Source organism: Styela clava, chromosome 4 (genome assembly GCF_964204865.1).
Source record: "Styela clava chromosome 4, kaStyClav1.hap1.2, whole genome shotgun sequence".
Taxonomy (NCBI): domain Eukaryota; kingdom Metazoa; phylum Chordata; class Ascidiacea; order Stolidobranchia; family Styelidae; genus Styela; species Styela clava.
The window spans coordinates 18222436-18242902 of NC_135253.1; the positions used below are offsets into that span (position 1 = coordinate 18222436).

General features: G+C 34.1%; 2 protein-coding genes across 3 annotated transcripts; both read right to left on the bottom strand.

Annotated features, from left to right (window-relative positions):
* Positions 1 to 2891: 2891 nt before the first annotated feature.
* On the bottom strand, positions 2892 to 18904 carry LOC120325904 (SH2 domain-containing protein 1A-like). 2 transcript variants are annotated; one of them, XM_078111390.1, is made up of 5 exons: positions 18888 to 18904; positions 5408 to 5575; positions 4938 to 5128; positions 4221 to 4298; positions 2892 to 3953 (listed from the first exon to the last, which is right to left on the bottom strand). In XM_078111390.1, exons 2-5 carry the CDS (start codon positions 5551 to 5553, stop codon positions 3781 to 3783), a joined length of 588 nt encoding a protein of 195 aa, XP_077967516.1. In that variant the 5' UTR covers positions 5554 to 5575; positions 18888 to 18904; the 3' UTR covers positions 2892 to 3780. The 2 variants fall into 2 exon arrangements, with proteins under 2 accessions (XP_077967516.1, XP_039248013.1); XM_039392079.2 differs by lacking the exon at positions 18888 to 18904 and having other exon boundaries at positions 5408 to 5686.
* LOC120325902 (pleckstrin homology domain-containing family A member 8-like) lies at positions 5577 to 11684 on the bottom strand. Its single transcript, XM_039392078.2, has one exon. The coding sequence runs from the start codon at positions 9957 to 9959 to the stop codon at positions 8448 to 8450; it is 1512 nt and encodes a 503-aa protein (XP_039248012.2). The 5' UTR covers positions 9960 to 11684; the 3' UTR covers positions 5577 to 8447.
* Positions 18905 to 20467: the final 1563 nt, after the last annotated feature.

A 20467-nucleotide genomic window follows, 5' to 3' on the forward strand; every position in this document is an offset into this window, starting at 1 on the left:
GTTCAAGCTTGAGCAGAGACTCACAAGAACCCAAAAAAAAAAATAACGGTTGTAATACAAAATAAATGTGGAAGCTTCATAAACGTACAAAACAAAAGGAGATGGAAATTTGGTACAAGCATTGAGTATGGCCATACCGCGCGAATATCGATGAGCGAGACTACAGAAGAAATACGTGGTTTTTGAGACCAACATATGGTGACAATAAATCAAACAAAAATTATCTTCGGATGCTGAACAACGACCAGCATTATCTGCATTGAACAATTTTAAAAGAATTGAATGAAGCGAGAGACCTATGACCCGATTTCATCCCACGTAAAACTTAAACAAGATATAACGGAATAATACCTAATAATGTCACATGTTTAATGTCCTCAGTACTGCTTTTTAGAGACGGTAAGGTGCACTTTTTTCCTCCCGGGAATCGATCGTGCGCCAATCGCCAAATCATCTGGTCTTTTATTGCCTACAATCAAAATATGTACCAATTTCGTCTTATAGTACCATGCGCTTGTGTATTGACAGAACCCTAATCTAAGAAATTTATTGCCCATAAAATACGGTGCGTACGTAAGTTGCCAAAGTATTGTTTGGGCTCATACCGCTGAACGCCCTACTCGACTGGTTTACTAAAGCGCCTAAACACGTTAAAACTAATTAAGAATCACAAACGATTTTGCATAGACAAAATTTAAATATAACGCATATGAAATAATTGTATTGAAATTGCACATTGCTATAATTACATTTTGGGAAAAAAATGCAATTGAAGCAATTAAAGATATAATAATCAAATGCGATATTAATGCACAGAATACCATGCATGAGTATTAATTGTACCAGGTTTCAAGTCACACAACCTATTTTAAGAATATATGAAACAGTAACCAGCAGTAATTAAGAACATGAAAACAGTAAACAGAACACAGGGATGTGAATTTTGCTTTCACAACGTTTATTGAACATGGGGAATAATATTATCCCTAAGATGATTAACTTTCAAAGTCAAAAATAGCACCATCATTCCTGTTGATGGTAAAACGACCAATGCGCAAACAAAAAAAGAATGAATATGAAACTTTATTACTTTTGAATATGATTAATTAAAAGCTTTGGAAGCAGCTCTTATGATCAAATTAAATGCATGACATAGCAATTAAAAACGCGCACAGAAATAAAAACATAAATGTACCATATTAAAGAATGGACAATCCAGATATGGAATATACATATTCTAGCTATAGAAATGGTTCTCAACTCTTAGACCTCAGACCAGAACCTGTGAGAATTTTCCTAGGTCACTGACCATTCATTGTAACTAAATCATCATGAGTGAATATGCTAGATAGCTTCTGTAAATACACAGTGTCGTATTTCTTATTATATGTCATCAGGTTAATGCTTGTTCACTTGGTCCTTAATAAAGTAAACAGGGTTGAGAACAACTTATCTAGAGCATATTTAAAGAAGCTCGCCTAATAGCAGTACAGAAGAATACCATCCGATACAAATGAAAAAAAAAGAATGAATAAAAAGCACTTGGGGTATGTTAAAGTAGCATTGTCTATGTTATGATAAATACGCTTTTTGGAACTTTGTAATCTTTATTCGGCAGAGTGGACATTACAGCAGCAAACATGACCACAAGGTTGAAAAAAAGTGTTTACTACACTATCCATGCAAATGACACAATTGCGTATCGACTCTTCAACCACTTCTGTTGAAAAAGATTGTATTTGAATGATTAACAGTTTGGCATTTTTCAATTTGTGCATTTTAAGCATTTAACTATTTTCTATTCCATGGACAATTCATTCTCATATTTGGGCAGGTTCTATCCATCAGAAGCCGCATCAGCACCTTGCTATCTGATTGATCGACACTATTAATAACATAATTTCAAGTTTAAAAATAGGCGGCTTCAAATTTAAAGACAGTTACATTATGATTAAAAATTAGTATTCATAAAATATGTGTCACAAACCTTGGGTTGATTCTACCACAAAACTAAACAACGCAACCGTCAGGTCAGTAAACAGATACTGGTAGAAGAATTTCAGCTGACACCACAAACCAGATACGATGATATCAGACAATGGTCCGCCATTTGCAAACAACCGAATTTCAAAAATTTACCGAAATCTGGGAATTCCTGCATTGAACAGACAGTTCGTGCCGGAAGTTGAGAAAAATGTCGAGTTCAAGCTTGAGCAGAGACTCACAAGACCCCAAAAAAAAAAATAACGGTTGTAATACAAAATAAATGTGGAAGCTTCATAAACGTACAAAACAAAAGGAGATGGAAATTTGGTACAAGCATTCAGTATGGCCATACCGCGCGAATATCGATGAGCGAGACTACAGAAGAAATACGTGGTTTTTGAGACCAACATATGGTGACAATAAATCAAACAAAAATTATCTTCGGATGCTGAACAACGACCAGCATTATCTGCATTAAACAATTTTAAAAGAATTGAATGAAGCGAGAGACCTATGACCCGATTTCAGTTCACGTTAAACTTAAACAAGATATAACGTAATAATACCTAATAATGTCACATGTTTAATGTCCTCAGTACTGCTTTTTAGAGACGGTAAGGTGCACTTTTTTTCCTCCCGGGAATCGATCGTGCGCCAATCGCCAAATCATCTGGTCTTTTATTGCCTACAATCAAAATATGTACCAATTTCGTCTTATAGTACCATGCGCTTGTGTATTGACAGAACCCTAATCTAAGAAATTTATTGCCAATAAAATACAGTGCGTACGTAAGTTGCCAAAGTATTGTTTGGGCTCATACCGTTGAACGCCCTACTCGACTGGTTTACTAAAGCGCCTAAACAAGTTAAAACTAATTAAGAATCACAACGATTTTGCATAGACAAAATTTAATTATAACGCATATGAAATAATTGTATTGAAATTGCACATTGCTATAATTACATGGAACAAATTTTTGGGAAAAAAATACAATTGAAGCAATTAAAGATATAATAATCAAATGCGATATTAATGCACAGAATACCATGCATGAGTATTATTGTACCAGGTTTCAAGTCACACAACCTATTATAAGAATATATGAAACAGTAACCAGCAGTAATTAAGAACATGAAAACAGTAAACAGAACGCAGGGATGTGAAATTTGCTTTCACAACGTTTATTGAACATGGGGAATAATATTAGCCCTAAGATGATTTACTTGCAAAGTCAAAAATAGCACCATCATTCCTGTTGATGGTAAAACGACCAATGCGCAAACAAAAAAAGAATGAATATGAAAGTTTATTACTTTTGAATATGATTAATCAAAAGCTTCGGAAGTAGCTCTTATGATCAAATTAAATACATGATATAGCAATTAAAAACGCGCACAGAAATAAAAACATAAATGTACCATATTAAAGAATGGACAATCCAGATATGGAATATACATATTCTAGCTATAGAAATGGTTCTCAACTCTTAGAACTTCGACCAGAACCTGTGAGAATCTTCCTAGGTCACTGACCATTCATTGTAACTAAATCATCATAGGTGAATATGCTAGATAGCTTTTGTAAATACACAGTGTCGTATTTCTTAATATATGTCATCAGGTTAATGGTTGTTTACTTGGTCCTTAAAGTAAACAGGGTTGAGAACCGCTTATCTAGAGCATATTTAAAGAAGCTCGCCTAATAGCAGTACAGTAGAATACCATCCAATACAAATGAAGAAATAAAAGAATGAATAAAAAGCACTCGGATATGTTAAAGTAGCATTGTCTATGTTATGATAAATACGCTTTCTGGAACTTTGTAATCCTTATTCGGCAGAGTGGACATTGTCGAATACCCGCTGAACAATCCATACAGCAGCAAACATGACCACAAGGTTGAAAAAAAGTGTTTACTACACTATCCATGCAAATGACACAATTGCGTATCGACTCTTCAACCACTTCTGTTGAAAAAGATTGTATTCGAATGATTAACAGTTTGGCATTTTTCAATTTGTGCATTTTAAGCATTTAACTATTTTCTATTCCATGGACAATTCATTCTCATATTTGGGCAGGTTCTATCCATCAGAAGCCGCATCAGCAACTTGCTATCTGATTGATAGACACTATTAATAACATAATTTCAAGTTTAAAAATAGGCGGCTTCAAATTTAAAGACAGATACATTATGATTTAATATTGTTATTCATAAAATATGTTTCACAAACCTGGAGTTGATTCTACCACAAAGTACGAAGGCAAGACGTTTTTCGGAGCTGTAGGAACCACATTTCTCTCTGGCAGTGCTAAAAAGAATATCAACTATATTAATTAGAACGACTTCACAATCCAAGTTAAATGGAAACAAGTTTTGATAAAACACAAATAAAGTATTATTTTCCAAGACAAGATAATATTTATGAAACTGCCGTATTATTATAAAAACTAAGTGGTATTTATTCCCTATCCCTGATGTAGTGAAATCATACATCAAGACACTTACATGCATTTATCTAGATTCTAGACCAGGGGTGGGCATGGTTTTCGGACCAGAGGTCAAAAATTTTGCCCACCTGGACTGGTAGGCCATGTAAGTATAACGTGAAAAGTTACATTTTATGAACAATATTTACAATGCTACAAAAGCAAAAATGGAAAACAATAAGCTTTGTGACTAAAATAAATTTAATCTCAACTCAACAAATTCTTTGAGCTATGCCGCCAATACTTTGTATTTTGCAATTTGCTTAGAATATATTAATATTGGAATATATTTGGCGGATCGGCAGCAAGGTTGCCATGGACCCGCACCGATCCGCGGACCAGCGGATAAGACCCACTGTTTCAGAGCATCAAAAGGTAGAATTTTAAAGTTAGACTACGGTAGCTTGTTTGAATCATATTTCGTTAATGATGCTGACTCAATAAAGTTGTATGACACTGACCTGGAACAGCGCTGATTCTTCCAACAGGATTTGTTAATGCACAGACCAAACCATTCTTAGGCGCTCTGTATTCTTCTACCAAGTCATCTACAGACAAAAACTTTCTATTTTGAACTCCACTGCTTGTTTGTACAGCAAACTTGCCTTCAGGTGTTGCAAGAATACGGTAAGTATGAACATTTCCACAATGCCTGAAAGAACTTAATTTTACTCATCTGACAATTAATAAATTATTAAAGGTTTACCGTGTTTAACTAGATATGTGTTCACTAAAAGTCCACAGAATTGATGATATTAGAAGAGCAATAGGATAGTGTTTCGATTCAATGGTCGAGAGAATATTAATAATCTTGCATGGTGAATATAAGGTTGCGGATATTAAACGTCCGACACACGTGTCCGCTCCTGAAACTGCATTCTTGAACACGGACAGAATTGATTAAATTCTTACCAACATGTAAATTACTTACAATAAACTTATGGCATATGCTCCTTTTACACTTCTACTCGAACGAACCACAAAGCTACCATTCACTTTAGCTTTTCTGACAAGATCTTCAGCCTCCTCTCTAGATATATTACCATGAAACCACTTGTCCTTAGCATCCATCGTCATTCAAACATATTACTATATTTACACTGAATTATGACAAAATAAAATGATTTTCAGAATCACAATATTCAAAATGAAAAAATGAATTTAATCCTTGAGATTGTAGAAAAAAATCAGGACAAGTGCTGTTAAACTAAACTAATAAAACTAGTATTTTTATAAAGTAAGATTAATGGCACGAAAATAAAAAAATTAGGATAGTGGAGACTAGTGATTAGGGCTGTCCAAGCGAACCAAATATTCGAAATCGAATCGCAAATTATTCAAATCGTTTTTCGGCTAATTTTCGAACCACCTTTACGGGATGTTTTTCATTGGGCAAGCGGCGGCGCTCCGAGCTTAGACCACTCTCGCGAAAATATTCGATTCGAATCAAAAAATCATTCGATTTTGGACAGCCCTACTAGTGATGGTCATGTTTATTGCTGCTGCATTAAAACACAATCTTTGATGAGCCAAGCTAAGACAGGAGAACGTGTCTCACTTAGTACTACTAGATATGAAATTTTGAAACGATATGACAGTAAAGAAGTCCATATTTGTAGATTGCCAGCCTAATTACATTACTTATTTTTCAATGCAAGATTATTGTTTAAAAAATCAATAGCGCAGTAGCTAATTATAAAATGGCATGAACAATGCATGATGGCTAAGTACGTACTATAGCATGGTTGAAAAACACTGTCGCAAAATGCATAAATAATCATTTTTTTAAAGGTCATATTCCACAAATACTTTATTTATAATAAAAGCAGAAATAGAAAGGACCATCACACACATATACACTGGTTTTAATGTTGCCCATATTTCTCATACTTCCCAGGTTTTTTACAATATTATTCTATATATTTTATTATTTCAAATATTCAGTATATTCAACTAAACAACTAAATTCTGGTTCCGCTAATTACATTCACAATTATCAATATTTAAAAGTATTTTTTTGGATACTACAAGTGAAATTAGTACCGTAATCAGATATAACAAATAAATATTGAAATGTTTTTACCAAGAAGCAGTTTTGCTACCTGTCTAAACAGGTGCTTAATTGGAAAAGACAAGGTTAGATTCACTATTGGCATGACATGAAGAATTATATAGGCAGTACATTGCACAATTTATGTATATCACATATCTGAAGACTCAAAATTATTCTGCCAACAAATAAACAACACCATTAGGTCAATGTGCAATGATAACAAATGAAATGGCATGAATAATTATTATACACACTTATCTTTAAAAATTGCCTAAAATATTATGATAAAAGCTGTGTGCAGTGCATACCCCCATCTGATCAAAAATTTAAAATTATATGATTCTTTAAGAAATTTGTGATTAATTAAACTATGGTGGAAATGATTTTAACTATATGTATGAAGTAGATGTTTTCAACAAAATATTTTAAAACTAACTATATTTGAAAGTCAATATTCGTTTCTCAACTATTGCATCATCAACTTCAATAATTTGAAAAAAAGGAAATGAAAGTAATTCAAATGCATACAGAAAATATAACCAATGTTTATTTTGTTGACTCATGTTTCATCAAAAACATTACAGTAACACTAATCAAATTGAAGAAATCTATTGTTGGAAATTATACATGCATGTTTAATTTAATTTCTCGATGTAAAAGAAAACTGTAGATAGATAGCTTGCTAAATATACCCATTTTGGCAACCAAACTAGTAAAAGAATCTAAAATCGGCTAAGATTAGAAAACATGACATTTATTAATACAGATATGGAATAACACTTGATACTTGATTGAATACATGAACAAATTATATACAAGTACGCATTTACTTTTACTCATTAAGACAGGTATATCCTAGAAATATGTTCAAATATCAGTTGATTGATAAGCTTGCTATAGACTCAAAACAGAATTATTCCTGGCACAATGCTTAATATTCATTCACCTTTGCCTTGATAAGAAATATTTCAAAATAATTAAATGGCATGCATGATTATTGAAAAATGACATGAAAAGGTGTAATTGAATAAGCTTAATTATTGCATATTAAGAGAGATCATAGCTGGAACAATAATAACCTTCCATCAACACATAACTAAAATAATAATGATCTTATTTTTAAAAGATTATGGGAAATATTACAGAAATTTATAACTACCACAAAATTAGTCAAACAAATTATAAGCAAAAAAACAACTCTGATTATTCACACAACCTTACATAAAATCTAAAGCTTTCACGCTATTTTTTCAATTCAATTTGAGATGCTTTACCTCATTTATTCTAGTCAGGTTAGTGAAAGAGTTATCAAATTAAGGCTTGGCATTATTTATTCGGAACATTTTCAATTCGATTCAAAATAACTGGCAAATCTGGTACAGTGAGGTATTTGGACATAAGATAAATACAAATCTATAACAGCGTCATAAAACAAATAACCGAACCAGTGTGTTGTGTACAATATGACGTTTGGGAGATTAAATGCATAACCACAAAAACGTAATACCCGCGCAGGAGTTCCACTTATCACTTACATGATTAGTATCAAAAAAAGGGATACAAAAAAACTGAAACACTATATTGGATAATTTCTAGAAAAACTGCTTATTTTTTGACAAAAAGAAAGAGGCAGATTAAATCTTTAATAACACACTTATTTTTGTTCTACAATTTGAGCGTTTGAAGATAAACAGGTGAATGAGCCCAACTTAGATGTATTACTTAATTTTTCAAAAACAAGAGCCGTTTAATTTTCATAGTTTTACATTTTTACTAGATAAGTTAACATAACATTTCCACCCATACAATTTCGGAAATAACAGCAATCTTGACAGCACGATGGGTTAAATATTCTAATGAACATATTATGTATTTAACCCCACTTAAAAGTCCGTGATTCATACTATTGTTTGAGAAATCATAAGGCAAGGTTATGATGTAAATAAATTTTTTCTATCGAACTGACAACCTCAGACATAGCTTTTTGATATTCTTGTACTTGTCTAAAAAGTTCATTTTCCACTTCGGGAGAGGTAGTATCAACATCACAATAAACTACTTGCTTTTTAAAATAATCCAAGTTTGGGATCAATTTAAGTCCCATGGTGAACATTCTACAAACAACAAAATTATGATATGGTTTAAGATATTTACTGTATGCTTCCTCGAACGCAGATGCAGCAATTTTAAAACTGTGATGCTCAGGTGTTGTAGAATAGTTGAAAAAAGCAGAAACCGTTCGTAAGCCACGCATCATCCATAACACTGCCTGTGTTGCACTGTCAGAATGCAAATGTCCCTTTCTTAAAATTTCATCCTCGATTATCAATTGTATGTAAACATACCTTTCAGGATCTTTTACAAATTCCTTACGAATTTTTTCTACATTGCCTAATATGTCATTTTTCAATGGACTTAGTAAAGTGCCAGCAAAAATATCAAAAAATTTAGTATATTCCAGACAAGCTTCCATATATGTTTCAGTCTTCACAAGAGATAATAAATCCGATGAACACTGGTTTGCTTCATTCATGACATCACGAAAAGACACTTTCACAGTTGTAAAAAAAGTTTCCAAATTCAATTTTTCTTCATCACAAATTTGAGTTGGTTGAGCAGCCATTACTTCATATCCACTGTCAATTGTGACTTGAGATTCAATTTCACTCTGGCTACATTCATCTTCAGGACGTAACTGGTCCAATTGTTTTCCAGTCATGGATTGCATAAAATGTTTAAACAGTGAAAATTGGAAACACAATTTGCTTGCATCTTTATGAATGGATTTAATAGAACCGACTACTTCAGAACAATATAATTTTTGAAATGAATCCAGTTCGCATCTAATGTCATCACAAATTGATGTAAGTTTTTTTGTTGCATTTTCATCTAAAATAACTTCATTTTCCATGATGTCTCGAATATTATCATCATCAGTCCCAGTTCTATTTTGCTCTCTTAAATTTTCGGAAGGTTCTTCCGATGAAATTTGACTACAAATTTCAATTGCATTATTATCCGGTTGTGAGGTGATAGGGTCTCCAGCTTCTTGAACTGATGTACTAATACTTTCTGGTGAACCATTATTTATTGTGTTCGAATATTGCGGATTAATTAGGTTTAATGCAGACGTATTTGTCAAACACGCTTTGGCAGAGCCTAAAATTCTAAGCCAACGTCTCCTTTCTTCCTTTGTATCCGTTTTCAGATATATGATGGGATGGCAAGGTACCTGAATACTCCAATCAACGAGAGATGTTTTGTCAACAGTGATTTCACAAAATGAGATATGATGTGTTTCAAGGCTACGTTGTCCTTCTTGAAGAGCATTTTTCGATGAATAAAATTCAAGCTGACCATTATTCACAATGCAATAACGGTTATGCCATCTTGAAAAAGGTCCATACCATTTGTACAAAGAACCCTCCATGGGTGGCTCAATTATGACATAACTATACTAAAATCCAAGATATATGTAAGTTTCATATTATCTAAGAATACAGATATTTCTAGATGAGAACAGAAAAGGCCTACGGTAAGTCACAAATTTGAGTTTTGAGAAAATCACAGAAAAACAAATTTTAGTTTAATTATATTTGAATATCGGTAGATATGCATGCTCAGTAAACCCTGAGCTCTGGTTATGTTTAGTAATATGTCTGAAAATGGCTTCATAATCAACATCCTCTGGCACTACAGCTTTGATTCATTCCTGTTTTTCAACCCCATTAGGGACTTTGTTTCCAACATTTATAAAATACACCACTTCTAAGTCCAGCTAAAATTTTTATTATTGAAAAATTATGTATTTAAAGACGACATGACGTAGAACATTGCTCAAAACCCCAGAATAAAGATGAAATTTTAAAAAATGTGACCTAGGCCCCATCTGTTCCCACGATATTGGATCAGGTAGCGCCTTACGCCTTATTGTATATACTCAAACTCATTACAATATTGCTTTAAATACCAATGAGTCTTATTGCCGAATTTGCCTTAAAATATGTGAGTACAGTAAGCAAACCAACAAAAAACGTGGTGAAGAATTAGAATCCTAAAATCTGATTAATCATTAATAAATTCAATGAAACAACACATTAGACTGGTTCACATGAGATGCTTGAGAAGAAAAATGAAAGTAAACAGCTATAGGAATATATATGTTTGGTTGCTACTTTGTCCTCAAACAAATATTTCGGAAACAGAGTATGAAATGACGACCCGAATGCCCGAATTTCATTGATTGACATAATAAATCTGCCATATATCACTTCCATTTCCAAGGATTTCTGATGGCCAAACTCGATTTCTCTTGCAGTAGGCAAAGATTGTGAGAAATAATTGAAGAAGTCTGTAAGTATACTTTATCTCCACTAAAGTAAACAAACTATTCAAAACAAATAACGGCATATGATATATTTGATACCTTGATAGCTTTTAATATCAAGTACCGTATATTAATTACATTGAGCAAAAGAATTGGTAAGAAAATACAAATCATCTTCAAATTTAATGGTAGCATTCAATCAATGGGACCACAAACATATTCACAGCACAACAGCAATACAGTAAACAGTGCAGAATTTCAATCAGACACATACCATAATATTAATCCAAAATTTGTCTAAAATGGACCGACCTCTCACAGCAATTACCAATGCAGTGGTGGTATCAGTTTCTTAGCCGGAAGCCGATACACATTGGTTTTTATAATTTGCTTCTACAATAATAATATGGATGATGATTGGTGAGCAATAAGAATTATTTCGCTCTTGTGCAAAGGGCTAAGGAGATTGAATATTGCATCTCTACATTTTTATAGGTACAAAAAAATATTCTTTCGCAAAAACATTATTGATTTATATTATTGAATTACCCAGACAAGATATGAGTTTTCATTTCAGCCAAGACGAAAAAAAATAAATCACGTAAAATTCAGGAATGTTCCCTCGAGTTGAGATTAAACTGTAATGAGATAGATTAGTGATTCCCCAATATTTTTCTCAAGGAACCCTTTTTTATTTTAAAAAAAGTTATGAAAATGATATCGGATGGATAGGATTTACAAATTTACCCCGGTGAAGAGTAGAGCCGATATGAAGACTCAATCATATAGTGCCACACTGCCGAGCTCAAATACTAAATGGCATGTAGATAGTGCCCTTAGTGGGAAAATTAAACTACCTATACAAAACAGAGGTCTGGTATCTGGGTATGGTTTAGTACCACATGTCTCCTAGTTTTCCTTGCTCAACTATACCAGACCCCAAAACAGTTTCCCCAGAAGATTTATTTACCAAAAATGACTTGATGAAGTGAAAAATCTACGCAAGCTTGCCATCACTGGGTTTTCGAAAACGGTATCACGTATATGGCTCCACGTAAGCAAAATAGATGCTTCCAAGTTTTTATGCTGTGATATTTTCCACACATATAATCACTATTGAGCAATACTGTAAAACCAATCGCAAAATAAACATTAAAATTTAATTGAAAATGCGTAGCCCTACCTTTTATTCTTATGTCTGTACTTGTCCGTACGGTCTGCAGGTCTGACGGTTTCGTACTTCAGTACTTGTACGTTTTTAACATTTTTATTGAGTTACGATATGGCTTATGGGGTCTAGTATAGTTGGCCTGGCTCAACAATTTTTGCAGATGTCATTCCCAACCCCCACCTGACCACGTCACCAAAAAATTAAAATTAAGTCATTGCGACATCACAGTGGCGTAATAAGCCCCACCAAAGTATGCATATGATCGTCCAAAATGCGCAGACAATCATCTAAAACAGAGAAAGCTATTTCTCTTGTTTGTTCGTCACAACGATCACGATATGATAGAGCAGCGTTTCCCAAACTGGGGTCCGTGACAACTGAACAGGGGGTCCGCAACGATATGGAAAGAGTCTGAAACATATACATTTCAACGTAGATACATTGTCACATAACAATTCGTAAATGAGATAAAGTCGTAAGTTCACGTAAACGCAAATTGTTATTGTTGCGAAACAATGAGAGTGAAAAAGCTGTTTTAGAATGATTCTTGCCTTTAGCGTCTGTAAGGGGGGAACCTCGTCACAGAGCTACATCGTCGTAATAATTGATTGTAAGGGTTACTGAGTTATTACCAGTATCAATAACTTGTGCGCCTGCTAAGGTACGGTAATATTTTGAGCCCGTTACCGTTGCTACAAGAAAGGGGCATTAAACGAAATTAATTCAGATTTGAAATTGATTCAGATTTTGTCGAAGGAAACATTATTCTTTCTCGTTGTCTGGCACAGAAATTGATACGATATAGGATGGGGGTCCGTCAAAAATAGGATTCACAACTTTCATCGGCTCGAAAAGTTTCAGAAACTCTGTGATAGAGAACGCCGACGTTAGCGAGTACAGGAGTAATTGTATTTTGACAAGCTCTATAAAGTGATGATGTCGTCGTAGCGACGTAATTTTTGGATGCCATAGGCTAGTCAGGTGGGGGTTAGGAATAACATAAGCAAAAAAAATTAGGTACCGTATTCCATGCCGATTGGAAGGGTACGGTACTTGTGGTACTAGATTACTAGATATTAGTGAACTTAAATCCCGTAACTCAGTAACTGTAACGTAAGTCCTTATCCAGTTATCAGTAGTTTACGTAAATACTGAATCTCTAGTTTCGTGAAACCTTTAACACCACAGCAAACAGTCTCGTGACTTCAGAAATTCGAGACCTTGCTGTCACTCTGTTCTGTCATCGTCTGATTGTGGAACAATAATAGAACGGGACTTTAATAATGGACGGAGCACGGAGTGAAATCCGGTGCACAAAACCGTGAAGTTATACAATACAATTTTTTTTCGATCTTTCGTCTACAATAAAAGTGAAAAACACACAGACAAAGGCAACCGAAAGATCGAGAAATGGGCAAAACCTATATAAATGTTTATAATGAACGCTGTAACCAGCGCCTGTGCCCATTCACCCACACTCACACAAAAGAATATACACACACACACACAAGTAACTACACGGCAATCATACCAGAATAAATTAATGAACAGAGTACATGATCACGAGAAAATAAATTTCACGGGCGAAGCCTACTTGTAATGTTGTAAATAATTTTGATGAGTAAAAGTCGTGAACAATACAAACATTTGGAAATTATGTGACGGTGCCTGTGCCGAAATGCGAATACCAAAAATAACAATTAATTGATTAGCTGCTGTTTTTCTGTAAACAAATAAAGCTAAAAAGTAAACAACAAACATAAAAACACGAAGACTAGTTTTGGGCGTTGCTTCTTATGTTACAAAATTGGTTCGAATTCGTAGAAATTGGAGTAAATGATTTAAGTCTTTGCAACGTCCAACATTCCGGAGCTTCCATCTTGCTGTCTTGAGCATCGATTGTTCCTATAAATTGTTTCTCTCGCATTAATTTACCGACCAATTCAATGCCGATAGCTAAGTCGATTATTTCTGTTTCCACGAAGTCCCTCAGATTGAAATCACTTCATACAAATGATCAACACACATTTTTTCAAAGAAGCTCTGATGTATAAAAGATATACAAGCTAGTCTGTATGTCTATATTCAATCGTGTTTGTCCGGTTCTCCAAGTTACTGGTATAAGTTACTCAAAATATTCAATCCATGGTCGATGCGAGCATTTAAAATGTCTTGTCATAATGTGAGTCGAGATTATTATTCCGATTACTAAAATGAAAGATTGCTATTCTTAAACAGCGAATAATAGTTGTAATAATAATAGTAGAAAGAAATTCCCATTGTTTGAAGTACGTGAAGTTCAACAGCAAACATTTGGACACACCAATAGGTACAGGTAGTTTGAAAAGATGATGGCTAACAACACGATTAAAACTCTTGGATTGGGCCCACACAGTTTGCAGTTTTTATTGGTTTGCATTTTAGTGGACATGAAGTCGATTTATTCATCGTTGTTTATTTCCATGCATTTTACTGGACACGGAGCAGACTCATGTATTGTTTCGACCCGAACAGTCTGCTGAAGTTTTCATTGTTTTCTATTTAAAATGTATTGTCTGATTTTATATAATGTAGGCTTATGTGGCAAGGCACTCCAGTCGAAAAGGCAGCTAGCTACTCTACCGTTTCCGAGCAGTTTATTGTGCAAACCACCAATAAGTCGTAGCTGGCAACATCTACTGGATGTCGGTTCTGTAACGATGAGAAACACTATGCAATAAAAAGTATTGAAAAAGCTTAGGGTCATTCCGCGAGTGGTAGATTACTGACTCAAAAAATTGAAAAAAGTAGTTTTCGAAGCCAGTACTTCATTATATTTTTAGGATGAAAGACTGTCTGTGTGCTAATATCTGTTCGAAGAACGCGTGAAACAGTTAAGAAAGTGATAAGGCACAACAGTTCATCAAGCAGTGCACTACATCAATAATCTTTTACCGATTTCCCGTTTCTTATATTTCTTGTTCAAATATTATTATTTTAAAAATCCTCGTTTCGCTTTTATTTGAAACTTCAATCGATGTGGCTGAAGTCAGAACTACTCGAACTGGAAAATCTTTCAAAATTGATTCAAGACTGGGTGGAAAATTTTCGGAACCACGGAATCCTTCGTCAAGGTTGTTGGAGGACATTTAGTCGCATAAAGCCATAAACGACTGAGACAAGTAGGAAAAATTGATATTGGTACGAGCGTTTCTTAATTATTTTATTCTTGTTAAACAAGTTTTCGCCATGCGGGCTTTGCAAGGCCACAACATCCAACAGGTCCAATGTCCTCATCTATCCGCCGTTTTCTATAACGGTTTGGAATAAATGAATTGCGAATTCATTTTTATAACATCTCCATCTCGTTTGCAGACTGCGTCAAAAAAAATTACAAGTATTCTGTAAGACGAATATATTATTGGTAGAGTGTTAAATTTGAATAAAATGGCTAAGCCCGGGGTTGAATATTAAAAAATATGAATCCGGAACAGTGAACAAATTTTGAGAGACAACAAGAAATTCGTAATAGGTAATTTACGAAGCAATTCTATTGCATGAAAGTGGTCCGCATGTTGCTATGGATACTTGCTATAAACTCTCAATGGATAATCGTTGTTAAGGTGGCTTAGGGCGGATTGTAATAGAAGAAAATGGGAGTTGTTGCATAATGATAAAAGTTTACCCAACGGAAAACACTCGCTATATTCATAGGTAGGTCGGAACCACATGTGATGCGCAAGCTTCGTAAGAAAACAAATTATAAATTTGATGTAACTGAATCATTCACAAGTCCATAAATCTGCTACGACAAATATCGGCCACGCAAAAAAAAAATGACGATCGAAAAATTGACCTCATAAAATATGTGACGTGACTTTTTGTGGATTTGGGTACAACGTATTTTTGTGTTTAAACTTATTGAGGATTCACACACTGTACTGCATGCCGTTACAAGACTCGAGTCTCAATAGGTATGCGTTTACAAGCTATTTGATACGTCAGCATGCAGACTACAGAATACAAAATCTGGACAGTCGAGGTCCCAAACTCTTAAGCAACACACAGACTGGTCCATAAACACTAATATTGCTATTCCTAACAGCATATTGTGCTAATAGGCAATTTCTCTTACCTTCAAAATGTTCTTCGATATACTCATTTCTACACACTTTTGTCATTATTACCATCTCCTCCGGTATCACTTAGACGGCGCTTCCTTTTATAACGTTTGTATGATTCCAATATACGAGTACAAACGTACACGAAGAACAGGCCAAATCCCAGGAGCAGCACCGTGCTGCCAGCGCGAAAAAAGATTGGATGCATAAATGCGAAAATATAATTCATTATTTTCAAGACTTTTAAATTATGTATTTTCATGTAAAAGTAAAACAGCCCGAAAATTCAATCCATTTTGTATTTTTTTTTTTTGGTGTGTGTGCTGCGGGCACATGATATTTCTTATGTTTTAAACTTTTTTTAAAGCTTTGCTTGCTCTCCAGAATTATACATTTATAATTTGGCTGTATTATGCAGTTTTCAAAATAAACCACTATCTAAAATGACGGCGATCAACTGATCCCGCACTGAAACACACGTCATGCAAGAGAGGGGTTGGTAGCCTTAGGAGCAGCGCAATACGCACAGTGAGGCCGCATTAGGAGCAGCGCATTGGGCACAGTGAAGCCGCATTAGGCACAGTGCATTGGGCACAATGCAAGATCACATTAGGAGCAGCGCATTGGGCACAGTGAAGCCGCATTAGGCGCAGCACAATGCGAGATCGCATTGAAGCAGCGCATTGGACACAATGCGAGGTCGCATTAGGAGCAGCGCATTGTGCACAGTCAGGATTGACAATTCATCTATCCATTTTATCATTGTTTAGGGAATCTATAAGGACAGGCCAGACTCGACTTTTAAAAAGTAGCAACAGTGATTCGACTTGACTTGGTACTCGAATTTGATAGAACTAGGTTGGTGACACGTTACTGTAATTTAACAGCTGTAACTTAACAGCTTTGCCTTTTGTTGTTACAGTAGAATCATGTATGTCTGAAATTGGTCAGACGAAACAATAGAAAAATATATTTGTCTTATTGTGCCAGATAACTTCGATGAGAATAAAATGGTTATTAAGACATACCGAAGATTTATAGACGACTTCAAACTATTTTGGACAAAAGGATTAGAAAACATTCATATCTGCAGTTATAGCTTGTTTGTCTAAAGGAGTTAGACTATGATCTAACGAAAGCTTACAAATGTACTTGTTATTTCGTGAAAAGAAATAATGCCATACTTATTGACATAAATTACTCAATATAAAACCGCTGGATACGTATCAATCAGCTTTATCATCCAAGTTCCCCACTGTTAATGATGCATTAAAAAGTTTTATTGATTCTTCAACATACAGGCGCGATTCTCACTGTGTATGTTTACTTGCAGTTGCTTTTTTTATCATGAGTATGTTTGTTCAGAGAAGTCTTGCTATGCTCCAACGAAACGTTAGAAAAACACATATGACTTAAATTTGCCCCATGATTCCGAATTACTTATAATTCAGTTCAGAATAAAATTAATTTAAATTAAGGAAACAACACTAAAATAGAGAAATAGAAAAGCGATACTGCGTTACAAGCTTCAACATGTTTGTGAACTTCAGAGTATATTTTCAGAAGTGAGGCAGTATTTATTAGATTTTGACTATTCAATGTAAATTATTAAGGAAATGTAATTGGTAAACTGTTCATGGAAGTACCAGTTTATGTCTGAATACTTTTTTAAACTCAATAGGTCAAGCGCAAATCTTATAGAAAATTAAAAAACCATTTTCTGATTGCGGCAATGTTTATGTTAGAATTAAATCATTTTATATGTTGTTTTTGTGATTTTCCTGCATTTATCATAATGATATTTATCATCATATTGACGGTATGTAGCATTAAATGCATATCCATGTGTGGGTGATTTACACCGATAAAATAGCTAGAAACACAAAATATGTGGCTTAAATTGTTCGAGTTGTTTCAATGGGGTAAAAGGCGATCTATGGAACTTCCATTAAACAAAGCCTGGACGTACTGAAGTATGCGCACCAAGATGGCGCACTACCTGAACTCAGGTTGTGTACAAGGTTAGGGTTCAGGTTGTGCGACATCTTGGTGCGCATACTTAAGGAGTACTCAAAGCCTTATACAATATTGATTGTTTATGCCTAAATGGCTATGAATAACTATAAAACTTTTTCCAAAATTGCCCTTTTCCAGTTTCCATTTATCAATAAACATTTCCAATCGTTTTTTTGAAGACGCCACTCTAATAACCGAATTGCGCAAGTCATGCGTAAGAGACGATATGGTATATTTTCGGAAAAATTATTTAATTTCTGTTTCGAATTTTTTGATATATTGAAAGTAGTAAGGGTATGATTGTCTGGATAACGGTTAACCGAGAGGTATTTTGCTTTCTGATATCCGGATATTATTGTGACGGTAAACCCGATAATGAAGCCTAAATAATGCTCATTAGTAATTTTGTTATTTTTTTTTGTTGTTAAGTGGCGTCTAATATATTCCAGAGCGCACAATAACAACTTTCATTTACACTTAATTACCTACCTATGTAATAGCCATTCTTAAAATGATAAACTTTATGGACACCCTTTATTTCAGGTTGGATTGTCGGCAAGGTATCTCAGATATAAAATTTGCGTGTGTGGCGTACCAAAATTGATATCACCACTCAGGTTCTTTCTGCCAGCTTCTTGGACGTTGTAATTGCTATAGATGTCGATCACAAAATAATCTTCTTTCGGTTCCAAATACAGCAGAGTAACTAAGTTAACTAACTAGATTAATTATACACCTGTAAGAACTTAATACAACCAAATACTTAATACAACCAAATACTCCAATAAGAAATACAATAAACAAATAAAAACATGAAAAACACAGTACAAATACCGTAGGATACATACGTAACACAAGATACGGAATTGGTCTATGACGTCACAGTCATGAACTATTTACTTATAATGGGATACTAAAAACCGAGTAAAACATACCTAGATATACATATGAATAACTAGTATGACACTAAAGATACTATAGGATGCTTGTTATCTTAAAGCAATCCTAAACAGAGCTTAGTTAAAAGCATAAACTCTCGGTTAACTAGAGTTTAAACCAGACTTCCAATTTCCCTCTGACTCAGTTAGGGCAGAGCTTAACCCAGCAGACAATGAATATCATACAAAGTCAACAACCTTATAATTCTTGTATTCGACGACACAGATCAGAATATAGATACAAGATCAAAACCAGTGAGTTAATTTAAAGAATTATTGTCCGTTTATATACAATAGTCGAGACGCCTGTTATGCCTTTAGGGTTTAGCTTTTACGTGGATATCGTTTATAATAAATAAAGTAAGAATGCCGTAATTAAGTCTCGGCAATTCTTGTAAAACGATTTAGAAGGATGTCTGTAGCCAATTAAATAGTTAGCTATAAGTGGTCAAGTGATTAAAAGCTGGCTTGTACTAGTTTGTCTTGCTCAAGGGCAAGATAACGTGTTTTTAACTAACGGGTTATTCCTATGAAAGCCAATTAAGTATTTAACGTAAATTTCATTTTTTTCTACCTTTTTCAAATTCAGAAGAAATCTTGTCCTAACTGGAATTACTTTTTTTCTTACTGTTATAAATATGGTCTAATTAACTAATAATAATCCCTACATAATAATTCGGCCCTAAAGAACGGAGTTCGGGGTTTCGGCATAACAAACGTGTCAAAAATTGTACAGATTTCTAAAAAAATAACAAAGAGAAAAACATAAAATTGTAAGTGAAATTGAAAATATATCGTAAAATTGAAATTATAACGTCATAAATTGAGTGATTTAAAGTTATCCCTGATGATGAAATATTAATTTAAATTTAAATAACGAAAAACATAATAAAATGATATCAATAAACCAATATATACTTTTTTTTTTTTTTTTTTTTTTTCATATTTTTTTTTTTTTTGAAATATTTATTCAAGTGTATATTCACCAAACAAAATATGTGATACAATACAATGTAAATAAGAAAAACATGTCACCAAGAGAGGTGAAAATTTCAAGAAGGAAGATTGGGGTATAGATTGGGTAGGTTATTGGAAGTATGGGGGGCATGTATAGGTACAGCAGTCTCAGTGTCTTCTCTATTTGTTCCATTTACGTTTGGCAAAGGTTCTACAGGATTAAGTTCCTGAGCGGGGTTTCTAAAATTCATCCAAAATTGTCTAGCTCTGTTACATACAGGCGTTGACGAGGTTTTGAGCATTGGTATCATACGCTTTACGACGAGTATGGTCAATACAATACCCCAAAACATTCCTAAATGCCATGCTAGCATGTAGAAAGCCGACAAAATTGGATGACTGATAAATGATAAAGCGTTTACAAAGTTG

What these genes read in the sequence shown, in the direction of transcription:
- LOC120325904 (XM_078111390.1), bottom strand. Translation starts at nt 5,553, where the DNA reads ATGACGATGGATGCTAAGGACAAGTGGTTTCATGGTAATATATCTAGA. An exon ending in GCATATGCCATAAGTTTATT is followed by an intron (nt 5,129 to 5,407) that starts GTAAGTAATTTA and finishes AAGTTCTTTCAG; the next exon opens with GCATTGTGGAAATGTTCATA. An exon ending in AAGAATCAGCGCTGTTCCAG is followed by an intron (nt 4,299 to 4,937) that starts GTCAGTGTCATA and finishes TATTCTTTTTAG; the next exon opens with CACTGCCAGAGAGAAATGTG.
- LOC120325902 (XM_039392078.2), bottom strand. Translation starts at nt 9,959, where the DNA reads ATGGAGGGTTCTTTGTACAAATGGTATGGACCTTTTTCAAGATGGCAT.